The sequence below is a fragment of the Sceloporus occidentalis genome, unplaced genomic scaffold, assembly GCF_023333645.1.
Source record: "Sceloporus occidentalis isolate IW3139 unplaced genomic scaffold, rSceOcc1.0.p SCAF_110, whole genome shotgun sequence".
In the NCBI taxonomy this organism is placed as follows: Eukaryota; Metazoa; Chordata; class Lepidosauria; order Squamata; family Phrynosomatidae; genus Sceloporus; species Sceloporus occidentalis.
Genome location: NW_028317090.1, coordinates 1,455,506 through 1,468,100, shown reverse-complemented (window position 1 = coordinate 1,468,100; position 12,595 = coordinate 1,455,506). Strand labels below are relative to the sequence as shown.

Below are 12,595 nucleotides of genomic sequence, written 5' to 3'. Positions count from 1 at the left end.
CTTCGCCCTGTGTATTCTTCCTCCTCTTAGTAACTCACATACACGCTGGCACACATTTTTACACACACTCACATTTGCACATGTTCACATTGACTTTCATGTTCATGCCAACACGCTGGCACACGCACATACACCGTAATCAAACACACACACACACACACTTCAATGCTTGCTAATGTGCACTTACACATTCATGCTCACACACAGACACTTACACATAAATATCCATGCGCATGCACATACAAATCCATCCTGACACGTTTACCCATGCACATATCCATGCATGCACCCTTACTCACCCCCTTAACTTAACCACAGCTTTCCTTCTGTCTGTCAGCATCCTCACGTTACATAACCCTGCTACATTCCTGTCTGCCTGATCACCCCCCCCCCCCCCCGAAGTACGCCAAGAGGCTAGGTAGATAGATTAACAAAGACAGAGAGGTCTAGAAACGCTTCTCCTTCTCCAAGAATCAATTTTGAAACAACATGTCTTGGGGCGGCAGTTTGCCCCACCCACCAGGACCTCTGTACTAACCTTAAGGAAACGGGGCCAGGCAATCTGCGCATCTCCTGTAACGTTACTGTAAAGTTAATTCCTTTAAAGTTTTATAACTGTTTGCTACTTCGGAAATTACATTTGCCACCTAATGCCTGCTGCCAGAAAAAAACACTGATTTCTGACTAAATAATATGAAAATGTTTCACATTTAAAATCAAAGCAACAGGAGCAAGTATTTAATGTTTATAATCCGAACTTTATATGAATAGAGCATTTCTCCCTGTGGAACTAAGTGCTTTAAAATTACAAAACAACAAAACCTAGTAACATAAAATGAAAGGAACTGAAAGATTTTGATAAATTCAACTGCAATAAACATATGAATGATTTTGCATGTATGCATACTAGGGCTGCAACTAACGATTAGTTTCATAAAAAAATGAATGTAAATTTTTCATTTATTAAAAATAATTTAATAAGCAAATGATGTTAAAAACAAACAGCAGAATAAAAAAAACTTTGATAAAATGCATTTCTTGTCTTTATTTCCCAACCGTCCCCCCTCAGTTATACACATTTGAGCCCAGGCTTGCCGCACTGCCTCCCACATATGACACATACCCCCAGATATGCCACACTGCCTCCCACATATGCCACTTCACTCTACCCCCAGATATGCCACTCCGTCTTCCCCAGATATGCCACTGTGCCCCCTGATATGCCTTATACCCCCTGATACACCACTCAGTCCTCCCCTGATATGCCACACTGTCCTCCCCACATATGCCTTATATACCCTATATGCCTTATACCCCCAGATATGTCACTCCGTCCTCCCCAGATATGCCTTATACCCCCCAAATATCTCATAGTCCCCTCATAGAGTCACAGACTCGTTCACATCACACTGACACCATACTTTTATAAATAAGTACTGGGTTAATCTTCACTGCCCCCAGGATTTAGATTCCCCTTAGTTTGCCCCCTTTACCTCTAACTGCACCTTAAATTAACCTTATTAAATTAACCCTCAATCCTCAGCATTAAATTAACACCTAAACATATTCCATTAACCACAATGGCCCCTAAATTAACCCTAAACATCCCATTAACCACAACTGCCCCTAAATTAACCCCCACCTCCGCTAATTTTCAGCATCCCAAATATTAATTTTATATGCAGATGAGTGTCTTAGCCATGTGGGCCTCGGAGAAAGGAAGGGGCGGGGCCAGTTGTCACAGTTACTGCAAGGAGGGACTGTAAGTAGTAACTGCTGTGAGTCAATGAAACAGATTATAAAATGAGGGGTAATTTTTCAACTAATCGATAATGAAATTCGTTAAAAAGGTTAAAAAAAGAGGACTACTGACTAGACCTCTTAGCTGTCATAGTGCATGTGATGGATGGGGTGTCTCTTGGATCTTTTGAAGAATCCATGTCAATTCAGCTGTTCCTTTTACATTTTTTTTTTTTGTTACCAAATTGTTTACCCTATGTGGAACTGTTTCACGTTCTTGCCATGAATTCACTCAACCTCTCCCTTGGTTTATTGATTGTGGTATTTTTTGATCTAAAAGCACATCAAACATTAGATTCCTTTCCAGTGATTCTCCTGCTGAAACCATGCAACATGTCTTGAATCTCTTATACATGTAAGTGGGGACATGCACTGTGTTTAGTATTTGAGCTGTGTGGTATTTTCTGTCGGCTAGGTAGCAATGCTGCTCTGGCTTTATGCCTTTAGTCTTCCTGTTTCCCGGATGTTAAAATGTGGGGTAATAACTGACACCTAACCATTTACCTTTGACTATCTTTGTGTTTGGCTGAACACATCACCATGAAACTCCAGTCAGCTTTAGAATTGGCTCAAGGAACACTGCAAGTGTGGGGGGGTCCCTTCAGACTGTTCACAACCTTGGAACTCACTCCCTTTGATTCTATGGGAGGACTTTCCTTCTACTGATTGGCTGATTCAACCAGCTAATCAGTGACAAGAATAGTCAGACCACAGAGCAGGAAGCCAACTGCAGCAGCAGGACTGTAGCTCCTGTGCCTATAGAAGCGTTCTTTTTTTTTTCCCGTTTCCCCGCATATTGGAAGATTCCACATAAAAGTACTTGCAGAGTATCTTTTAATGCATTCTTCAATAGTGGTGGGTGGCAGGGATATGAAACTGTCCCTTTTTAACCCCTTCAAGACCGAGATGTACCTGGTACTTCTGGGTCAAAGGTCACTGGCAGACTGGGACGTACCAGGTACGTCATTGATGATGCGCGATACAGCGTCGCTATGGACGCTGGGAATGCGAGGGGCGCTGCTACTGACCGCTGGGTGTCCCCAGCGATCCGTAGCAGCCACTCCCCCTCAATTCCGTGCATATGATCACTTTGCAGCGAATCAGGAGCACAGAATTTAAATATTTTTTTAAAAACTGCGGTCTTCAAGGGAAGACGCAGTTTGCCAACGCCGGTCCTGAAGGGGTTAAAAGTTAAATGTTGAACAGCCAAGGCTAGATAAGAATTCTCAGAATTTGTTTTATAAATGTCTTACTCTTTTATTGGCATCAATATAGCCAGGAAATAGGACTGTACATCCAAATTGTGCAGTAATGTATGAATATCTCATCATATAAACCCAAAGACCCTTTATTTGTTGGTGAATTCTGGAATTGGTTAAGGAGTACATTCATTTAGAATAAACTGCCATCTGTTCTACATTGTTTTCTTGGTATACAGGGGTTTTCAATTGTCAGTGTTGTATGGATACCTGTTCAAATATGGTGGGCAGAATGCCACCTAAACTCCCATCTACTGGCCTTAATCAATAAGTTCTGGCCCTGTTACAGCTGACACATAAGCAGCGATAGAGATTCTATTAGGTGACCACACATACTTACCTTTAAAGCCAGACATTTAGCTTGTAATTATGCCAGGTAGTCTGATCTATTCATTCTGCAAATTTCCTAAGTACATTCTTCTTTATGAATCTGATTTCTTCCTTTTAAAGAGGTCTTGCACCTCTATCTTTAGTTACATTTCAATTGTTGTAAGCAGTGGCGACTCTAGAAACAATATATAGGGGGGGCACACAAGATATCACAGTCAAACTGGGGGGGCATTCATAATTTCCAAAAGTAATGCGCTATGGAATTATACTTTTGTTATTGGGCTAAAATAATACTTGATCATTCAACATGGGAAGCCTGAAGCCACAATTGAGTGCGACTAATCCTTGAAATAAACATTATAACACAATAAATAACTTTTCCAGTAAATGATTTCAGGGCCTTGAACGTTTTGTCCCCTGAAGTCACTACAACTTCAGGAGGGCGTTTTATCTCTGGATAAATATAAATTAAATAATTCCTACTGTAAGTTAAGTGCCAGGAACAGATGACCAAACACACACACCAACACAGGCTCTGTCACACCGACAACCAAACATACACAGACACACCAACACAGGCTCTGCCACACAGACACCCAGACACACACACCAGGACAGGCTCTGCCACACCGACAACCAAAAACACACACACACACACCAACACAGGCTCTGTCACACCAACACCCAGACACACACACCAGGACAGGCTCTGACACACTGACACCCAGACACACACACCAACACAGGCTCTGTCACACCAACACTCAGACACACACACCAGGACAGGCTCTGCGACACAGACACCCACACACATCAGGACAGGCTCTGCCACACCCACATCCAAACACACACCAGGACAGGCTCTGCCACACAGACACCCACACACATCAGGACAGGCTTTGCCACATCCAAACACACACACACCAGGACAGGCTCTGCCACACAGACACCCACACACACCAGGACAGGCTCTGCCACACTGACAACTGAACACACACATCAGGGCAGGCTCTTCCACATCCAAACACACACACACACAGACAGGCTCTGACACACTGACACCCAAACACACACCCTAGGACAGGCTCTGCCACACTGACAACTGAACACACACCCGAGGACAGGCTCTGCCACACTGATAACCAAAAACACACAAACAGCAGGACACAATCCACGTCACAGACGTCTGCATCAGGATGGATTTTTCACACTGCATTGTCGTTTATACCCCCCTTAGTGTTTTTGCCCCTGCTCCCCATATATATTAATATTAGCCCCAGTTGCCGATAGCAGGTATAGATCAACACATTAACACACAAACCAAGCTTTGCATGGATAGATCAACTGAAATTCACCTGTGATCTCAGCACTGAAGATATATATCAAATAAACAGAATCAGACATACAAATCCTGTATTTGCAGGTATACAGTAGTATATGAAACGTAGCATTGCAGGTATAGATCAAATAAATACATGGAAACAGCATTGCAGGTATTAATCAACTGAATAAGACATACAAACACTGTATTTGCAGGTATACATAAATAATGTATGGAAATATATAGATATGGATCTACAGAATAACGCAAAAACCCAGCTTTACAAGTAAAGATCAATTGGAATTCACATAAAAACACGTCATTAAAAGGTATATTTAAAACCCCCTAAATTACATGCATAGATCACAGGTTGCGCACCCCAAAGCCGGCCCTGCCGTCCACACAGCAATCACACTCCTATCATACCCAGGCAACCAGTAAATGCTGGTACCTAGGCATGATGGGACTGTGCTTGCTGTGATTGCTGTTAGCAATCACACTCCTATCATGCCAAGTCAGCCAGTACATGCTGGTACAGGATGGCTGTAAGTGATGTGCAGACCCCATACTGCTGGCAGCATCCATAGACAAGGGGGGCAGCTAGCCAGGTTTCAGCATGTACTGGCTGACTTGGCATGATAGGAGTGTGATTGCTAACAGCAATCACAGTCCCATCATGCCTAGGTTCCAGCACTTACACATCCATGCTATCACACACACACTCATTCATTCATATACTCATTCATTCACAGATTCATTCCCTCAATCATACATTCTCATTTAAACTCCCTCCCCACCCCCTTACCTGCACTGCAGCTCCTTGATGCCGCTCACAGACTTCAGCAGAGGGCGCGGCCTCCCTCTGCGTTCTCTGGTAAAGCACAGAGGAAGCGGGACTGGAGCAGAGTCATGTGATGTCACGTGAACTCTGCTAGGTTCCGCTTCCTCTTTGCAGTACAGAAGACCCTCCCACAGGTAAGTAGCAGGGCTCGAGGTGCGGCCCGCGTAAGATCGGTTGCCTTGGCTGCCGATCTTACTCGGGCCGCACCTCTCTCTCCTCCGCGTTAAAAAAATAAATAAAAAAAAAAGAAAGACGGGATCCAAATTTAGCAGGGGGGGCAATTGCCCCCCCTTGCCCCCCTGTAGCGACGCCACTGGTTGTAAGAAATATGTATGTAGTATTTGTTGCAAAAAAAAAAGCCACATAAATAGTATCTCGATATCTGTCTCTCCCTTTCTACTTACTTACCCATTGTCACATGCAAAGCCGCATACCACAAAACTTACAAAAATAACAGGAAAGACAACACTGTCGAGTACACCAGATTTGCTGCATTTAAATCTCACAAGAAAAACTGGAACTAAGTAATACTACTGCAAAAAGTTTTCTTGCTGTTCTCCTGAACAATATAAATATGCCACATACAGGACAAAAAGTGTTGTTGTTCTCCTTGAAAATAATATTACAGATTTTTGTAACAACTTTCTTGAGGTCATACCTGGCAGATGAATCCATAAATAGAAGACTTTTGCATTTCCCATCTTCACATGATTACTGCTTTGTATAGAAAGCACAATGCAAAGAAACTGCAAAGTGCTGGGCAAGTGCTTTGTAATATGTAAGAGCTGTACTCTGCCTACATCTGCAAAAGAAGATTGAAATCGTATTTTGCACATTTTCGAAATTTGATCACTAATAGCTATAGCTAATTTTTGCCATCTAGTCAAATTTGGGGCTTTAACTTATTGGATTTTTACCTTCACATTAATTAGGTCATTGTATGAATCCTTTATTTTGGTCTGTGGGGTCATAAGTGTTACATTTGAGGTAAGGGTTGTAACAAAGTATTTGACCACACAATTTGCAGTCAGGATGGGCAGCCATAAAAGCCCCATCATTAATTGGATTGGAGCAAATGTGAGCTTTATTGTTCTGTCGTGGGCACATGGTGTAAACTAAGATGCTGCCAGGAGAGATTATGCAGACCGATACTTGTGTATTAGGACTCTCAAATGCCCTTTCATCAGATTCTAGTATAGTAGTGTCTTGGCCTGCCTCGCAGGAGAAGCTTAAAATGAGTTTGCCTGTTATAAAGGATAGTAAATTAAGGAAGCTGGCGTGTTCCCTCTATAGTGGCCACTCAATAGGTCTAGTTTCTCGTTTAAGTATTTTGAGGCTTTATATTTAGATTAGGAATTCAGGGTCCTAGTACGATAAATCTTCAACTTTTGAAATGTGCAAATATGTTTAATAAGAATTATTAGTAGACTAAGGTTTTAGTTATTATCTCCAGTCTTAGTTTTGGAATTGCAGGCTAGCTTGTATGCCGGCTAGCCTACATTCTTTCAATATGTTGTCTATGGCTGGAGGTAGCATCCAGTTGTTGAACAATCTTGAACTTTGGTAAAAATAACACAAGCTTTCCACATAAGTATAAATGTGTGTGTATATGTATGTGTGTGTGTGTATATATATATATATATACATATATATATATATATATATATATATACATATATATATATATATATATATATATATATATATATATATACATATATATATATATATATATACACACACACACACACGTTACTAGGTACTTTGGTGAGTTTTGAAAAACCAAGATTCTACTGGTATTTCTACTGTATTGTTTTTACTATCATCCTCTCTTGATCCCCTTCATTATAAGAATGTTTACAGCCAAACGACAGAATGACAGCTGCTTGCGGTTTACTGTGCCAAACCAGCAGTAGAGTCATCCGAAACCCCAGCAGGGTCTCTATAGACCAGGAGCGTCCAACCTGCGGCCCTCCAGATGCTGCAGGACTACATCTCCCATAATGCTCTTTCAACTAAGGGGCTGGCTGAAGAGGATGGGAGATGTAGTCCTGCAGCAGCTGGAGGGCCACAGGTTAGATGCCCCTGCTATAGACCCTCAGAGAACACTTTAATTTTTTTTAGTATTTTTGGGCACTTACCATTTGTGAAGCATGGATGTTGATATGAAATCCGCGCTGTCCTGTATAGCAGCAATGAAATGTCCCTGTTGGTGCAACATAGCTAGGACTATTATGTCATAATAGTATGTCCTAACATTACGAAAAGGCTCATCTTTTCTTTGCTGGGTAACATGTCCTAGTATGTGCATTATTTTTATTTAGGTTTGTTTTTTCTACACAATGATCAGTTAAAAGTAGCTATTTAATGTGTTTGGGGTTTTTTTTAGGTTCAACACTGCCACCCAGTGGATATTCATACAAAAATAAAAAATATTTCTGCCTCCTACAAAAACATCATTGCTACAAAAAAAGTTAACCGCCCTGCTTCTGTAGCATAGCGTATAACACAGTAACTTAGTTGAAAAAGGGAGACAGGCCTCACTGGCCTATACTTTGCATGCCTGAATTGAACTAAATAAACTATTATAACCCTATGTGTGCCAGGGGTCAGGACACATTGTACCCCCCATGATGCCAGGCCAGTTTTGCTATAGTTACATTTGAGTTTCTATTCTACACACTGGGTATACTTTAGGGAAATCTAAATATAACTTTTCTCAGGACAAATTGGGCTATTCATAGATGCCTATTTTAGGGCAAACCATAAAATACAAAAAAAAAATGTAAAGGAAACTATTTTTCTTAAACTAAAAAAATAACCAACAAGCTTTACTTTAATAAATGTTTGTAACATGTGGTTGAAAACCAAGCTAATGTCAGTCACAGTACACATGTGTGTGTGTGTTTTCCTCATTTACTCAAGTATATAATGAAGAGATCCCAAGATTATATAACTGAGCTTTCTCTCTCATTTTAATAATTTAAGTGAAATGCGAAAGTGTAACATTTTTTTTTTTCCTTTTATGCAGCCCACCTAAACCACCTTTAATTATCTCTGGAGCTGTTACAAGGGTAAGAAGTTCTTTCAAACATTTTAATCTGTTTATTTGTCTGCAGATGCATTTGTCCTGTGCTAGAAGTCATGTGCAACAAACCTGCATTACCAAGAGAAATATGGTCCTAGCACCTGCTTTTAAAACTCTTAATACCTTTGTTTAGCTAAAATATCGCGACAGTGTTTGGATGCACAAGGTCAACCATGTATCCCAGGCATTATTGCTAAAAGTTAACTCAGAAGAAAACTGTCTGTAGTACAGTGTTGCTGCCAATTGACATTTCACTTGGAGGCAAGGCACCAGGTGCAGAGGAGGAGAATTGTATTGATTATTCACAGACTTATGAAAAAAGTAAAAAAAAAATAAAACTCAGAATTATGTCTCTAGATGAGGATCTGTGCATGGGGCCACCGGCTTAGTGTAGCTTCTGCTTACAGAAAAATATCTGATATACATGGTAATGTACAAACATTTTAGACTGGTGTGATACTATGATGTGAAATAAGGATGTTTTCAAAGAGATTTTTTTTATCATTTAACAAAGTGCAAATTGAGTGAACAGAAGAAAAACAAATCAATGTTTGGTGTGACTGCCCTTTGCCTTCAAAACAGCATTAAATCTTCTAGGTACATTTGCAGGGATTTTGTAGGCATATAGTTAGGTGTATGATTAAACAATTGTAACAGGTGCATGTGTAGATATGTAGGAGGAATAAAACAGGACGAGGAACAGCCACACCCACTAAAAAGGTGAGGTTGCTAAAGAAGACACAGTGGCAAGCACAGCAAAAAAGACAAAAGGTATTTATACTGCGTGTCAAGGCAGTCCTCCTCTTTTGAACAAGCACAAAGAAGCAGGCAAAGGCTTAAGGCATTTAAATGCAGGGCATAAGGCATTTCTGGAGGCAGAGTGCTCTGTGAAATGCCTTTTAACCCCCTTAATGCCACTCTGCCAACAGAAATGCCTTTTTAACCCTCTATACGCCACTCTGCCTCCTGAATGCCTTAAAATTCCCTATATGCCACTCTTCCCCATAATATGCCTTTTAACCCTCTAAATGCCAGAGTGGCATATAGGGGTATAAGGCATTTCTGTAGGCAGAGTGGCACATAGGGGGTCAAAAGGCATATCATGGGGCACAGTGGCATATAGGGTTAAAAGGCATATCATGGGGCACTGTGGCATTTAGAGGGTTAAAAGGCATATCATGGGGCAGAGTGGCATATAGGGGGTATAAGGCATTTCTGGGGCAGATGTGCATAACTGGGGGGCAGGTTGGAAAATAGAAGGAAATAAAACCAAAATATTTTTCTCAATCATAGCTTTTATTAAAAAAAAAATTGTTTAGATGAATTAACATTTACTGGTAAAACTTTTTTCCTATAGGGTCGTCTTATATTCAGGCTTTTTCTTTTTTTTCCTAAATTAATATTCAGATTTGGGAGGTCGTCTTATAATCGAGCAAATACGGGGTATATATATATATATATATATATATTATATCTTAAAATTAGAAAAGGTAATCTGACGTTACCTCTGCCCCACCATAGCCATAGCTACATTATATTGTGTACATTTTTCTTCATTTCTCTTGATCCCTTAGTGAAGAATATCCAAGGCCAAACCAGCACATAAAACAGGTTTAGGCTAGGTTTCCACTTGGGTTTTTGTCCTGCGTTTTTTTTCTTGATGAAAAACGCCAAGAAAACTGCCACTGCATTTTCCTGCGTTTTTGCGTTTTTTTCTGGAGTTTTTTCTGGTGTTTTAGCCTTTCTGTGGAAATTGCTTATTTTGACCTTAGGCAGTTTTTCCAGCCTTTACAAGTTAGAAGTTTCACCCAGCTAAAAGGGATTAGGCTAAATGGCAAGTATCTGCCCCCTGATGTCATTTACTTGGTAGAGTTCTACTTAAACGCCCCGGCGGACCCTTTTGTCACTTTTCTGTGGTTTGTAAGGCCTGCTTTATTCCGAATGTCTGCTCCTCTAGGAAGATTGGCCCCAAATGATGGTGCAAATTGTTTGCTGTTGCTTTTGGCACGCAGGATCCAGTTGATGCGTCGCGTATGTTTGTTTGTAATGGCATGTTTGTTCCAAATGGTGTAGAATTCAATATGAACTTTGTTTTGTGTGAAACTGTTTGTTTCCAGCCTATTTCTCGTAGGACACACAGATACTGGGTCCATCCTCTGCATTGTAACTGTGGAAAAAACGCCATAAAAAACGCCAAGGCAATAAACCCACATGGCTTTTTCATGGCGTTTTTTCTCTCCCATAGACTTCTATTGGAGAAAAACGCCAAGATTTCCTTGCAAAAAACGCCAGAGTGTCAACATGCTGCGATTTTGAAAAACTGCCACAGAGCCCAAAAAAGCAGAAAAACGCCAAAGAGGACTGAAAAAACGCCAAACAAAAAAACGCCAAGTGGATATGGCATTCTGCGATTTCCTATTGAAGAACAGCTAACATCTGGCTGCTGCGTTTTTTCACTAAAAAAACGCCAGGTGGCGCTATTGGCGTTTTTATGGGCGTTTTTAGCTAAAAAAAACCAAGTGGAAACCTAGCCTTACCGCAGCAAAATTGCAGCTGTTGCATACAACTAAATGTAAAAATAAGAAGATGAGATTAATGGTGTTCAAGAAAGGATTGGGGTGATCTGGAATGTGGAAATCCAGCTATAACTGAAAAAAACTGTAGTAAATGTTTGCAATATTTAATCCTATTCAGAAACTTTAAAGTAATATTGTATTTTTTTTTATTATTATTAGGGTGACAAGGACTTTCCTCCAGCAGCTGCTCAGGTTGCTCATCAGAAGCCTCATCCTTCTGTTGAAAAGTTGCCTCCTGCCCATCATGTTAACCAGCATATTAATCAGCCCCGCAAGTGAAGAGCAAGCACGACAAAAACACAATCACCCTTTCTTGAAAGCAGGGTTTTAACACACTTTTCTGATATATGATGGCAATTTAATAAAGTGGTTAATGTTTATCAAGAATTTTAACACAATCAAAAACAAATATAAACAGAATGTTAGACTCCCTCGTTGGGATTTATTCACCAAAACAGGAGTTGTCAGGATAGTTTGCAAGAAATCGTGCTTTGGACACACTGGCTTCATTCTGCTTTATAATGGGCTATCCCTGCCAAGCTTCTGCTACAAAGAGGGCTGACCCAGGCCTGCATAATGCAAAGTTCAAATGATGAAAAAATAGAAATCTAATCTTCCATAATTCAGGGCAAACGCAATCTTCTTGCTGTATAAAATGAGTTGGGGGTTAGCCCTTCTTTAAGCAGAGTGAAGTAGGTGAGTTAAAACTGCAACTCTCCTGCTTTAGTGAATAAAAACTAAAATGTTTTTTTTTTTGTTTTTTTTTTTTGATCAAATAGGCGCTTAGTGATATTGTGTATGTTAATCTAAGTTGTCCAGTAAGCCCTGTGATATGTTTCTCGGCTGTTTCACACACTAATTTAGGTAAAAGAAATTTTACAATAGGTAGAAATCACTAGCTAACATGGCGTTGGCTAGATATTATTTGATACACGAACACATTTTAGAGTCAGTTTTGTGTTTTTAACATTTTCACCAAAAACTCATGCTGAATCTCAGGGAATTACAAATTTTGTTGACTTATACATTTATAAATAGTGAATGGAAGACCAGTATTAGGTGTATATCGGCAAATGTCTTCTGTATTTCCCATGCCTTTGCAATATTCTCATTAAAAATGTTTTCATCTTAAAATGTATTTTTTTTTTTTCATGTTTTCCTTAATCACCTGGATGTTGATGTTAAAGGTTTTTTAATTTTTCTAGTTGTTAATTGTTTTATTTTTTATTATTTTTACTTTAAGAAATGTCCTCTATATTGTTTTTCAACCAGAACTGAAATATAGATCTGAACGTCTTACATTTCATCTTATTGTTAATTAAACTGTAATTGGCATATTTAATTAAGTGTTCCAATTGGCTGTTAAAGCTTTGCACTACG

At 39.9% G+C, this 12,595-nt stretch overlaps 1 protein-coding gene across 1 annotated transcript in view; it reads left to right on the top strand.

Moving 5' to 3' along the window:
* Positions 1–11,494, top strand: part of LOC149283179 (death-associated protein 1 homolog) — a 28,665-nt gene extending 17,171 nt beyond the window's left edge. Inside the window, 2 exon segments of the mRNA XM_089497912.1 lie at positions 8,583–8,625; positions 11,375–11,494. Coding sequence (XP_089354038.1) covers positions 8,583–8,625; positions 11,375–11,494 — 163 coding nt within the window.
* The last annotated feature ends 1,101 nt before the right edge of the window (positions 11,495–12,595 follow it).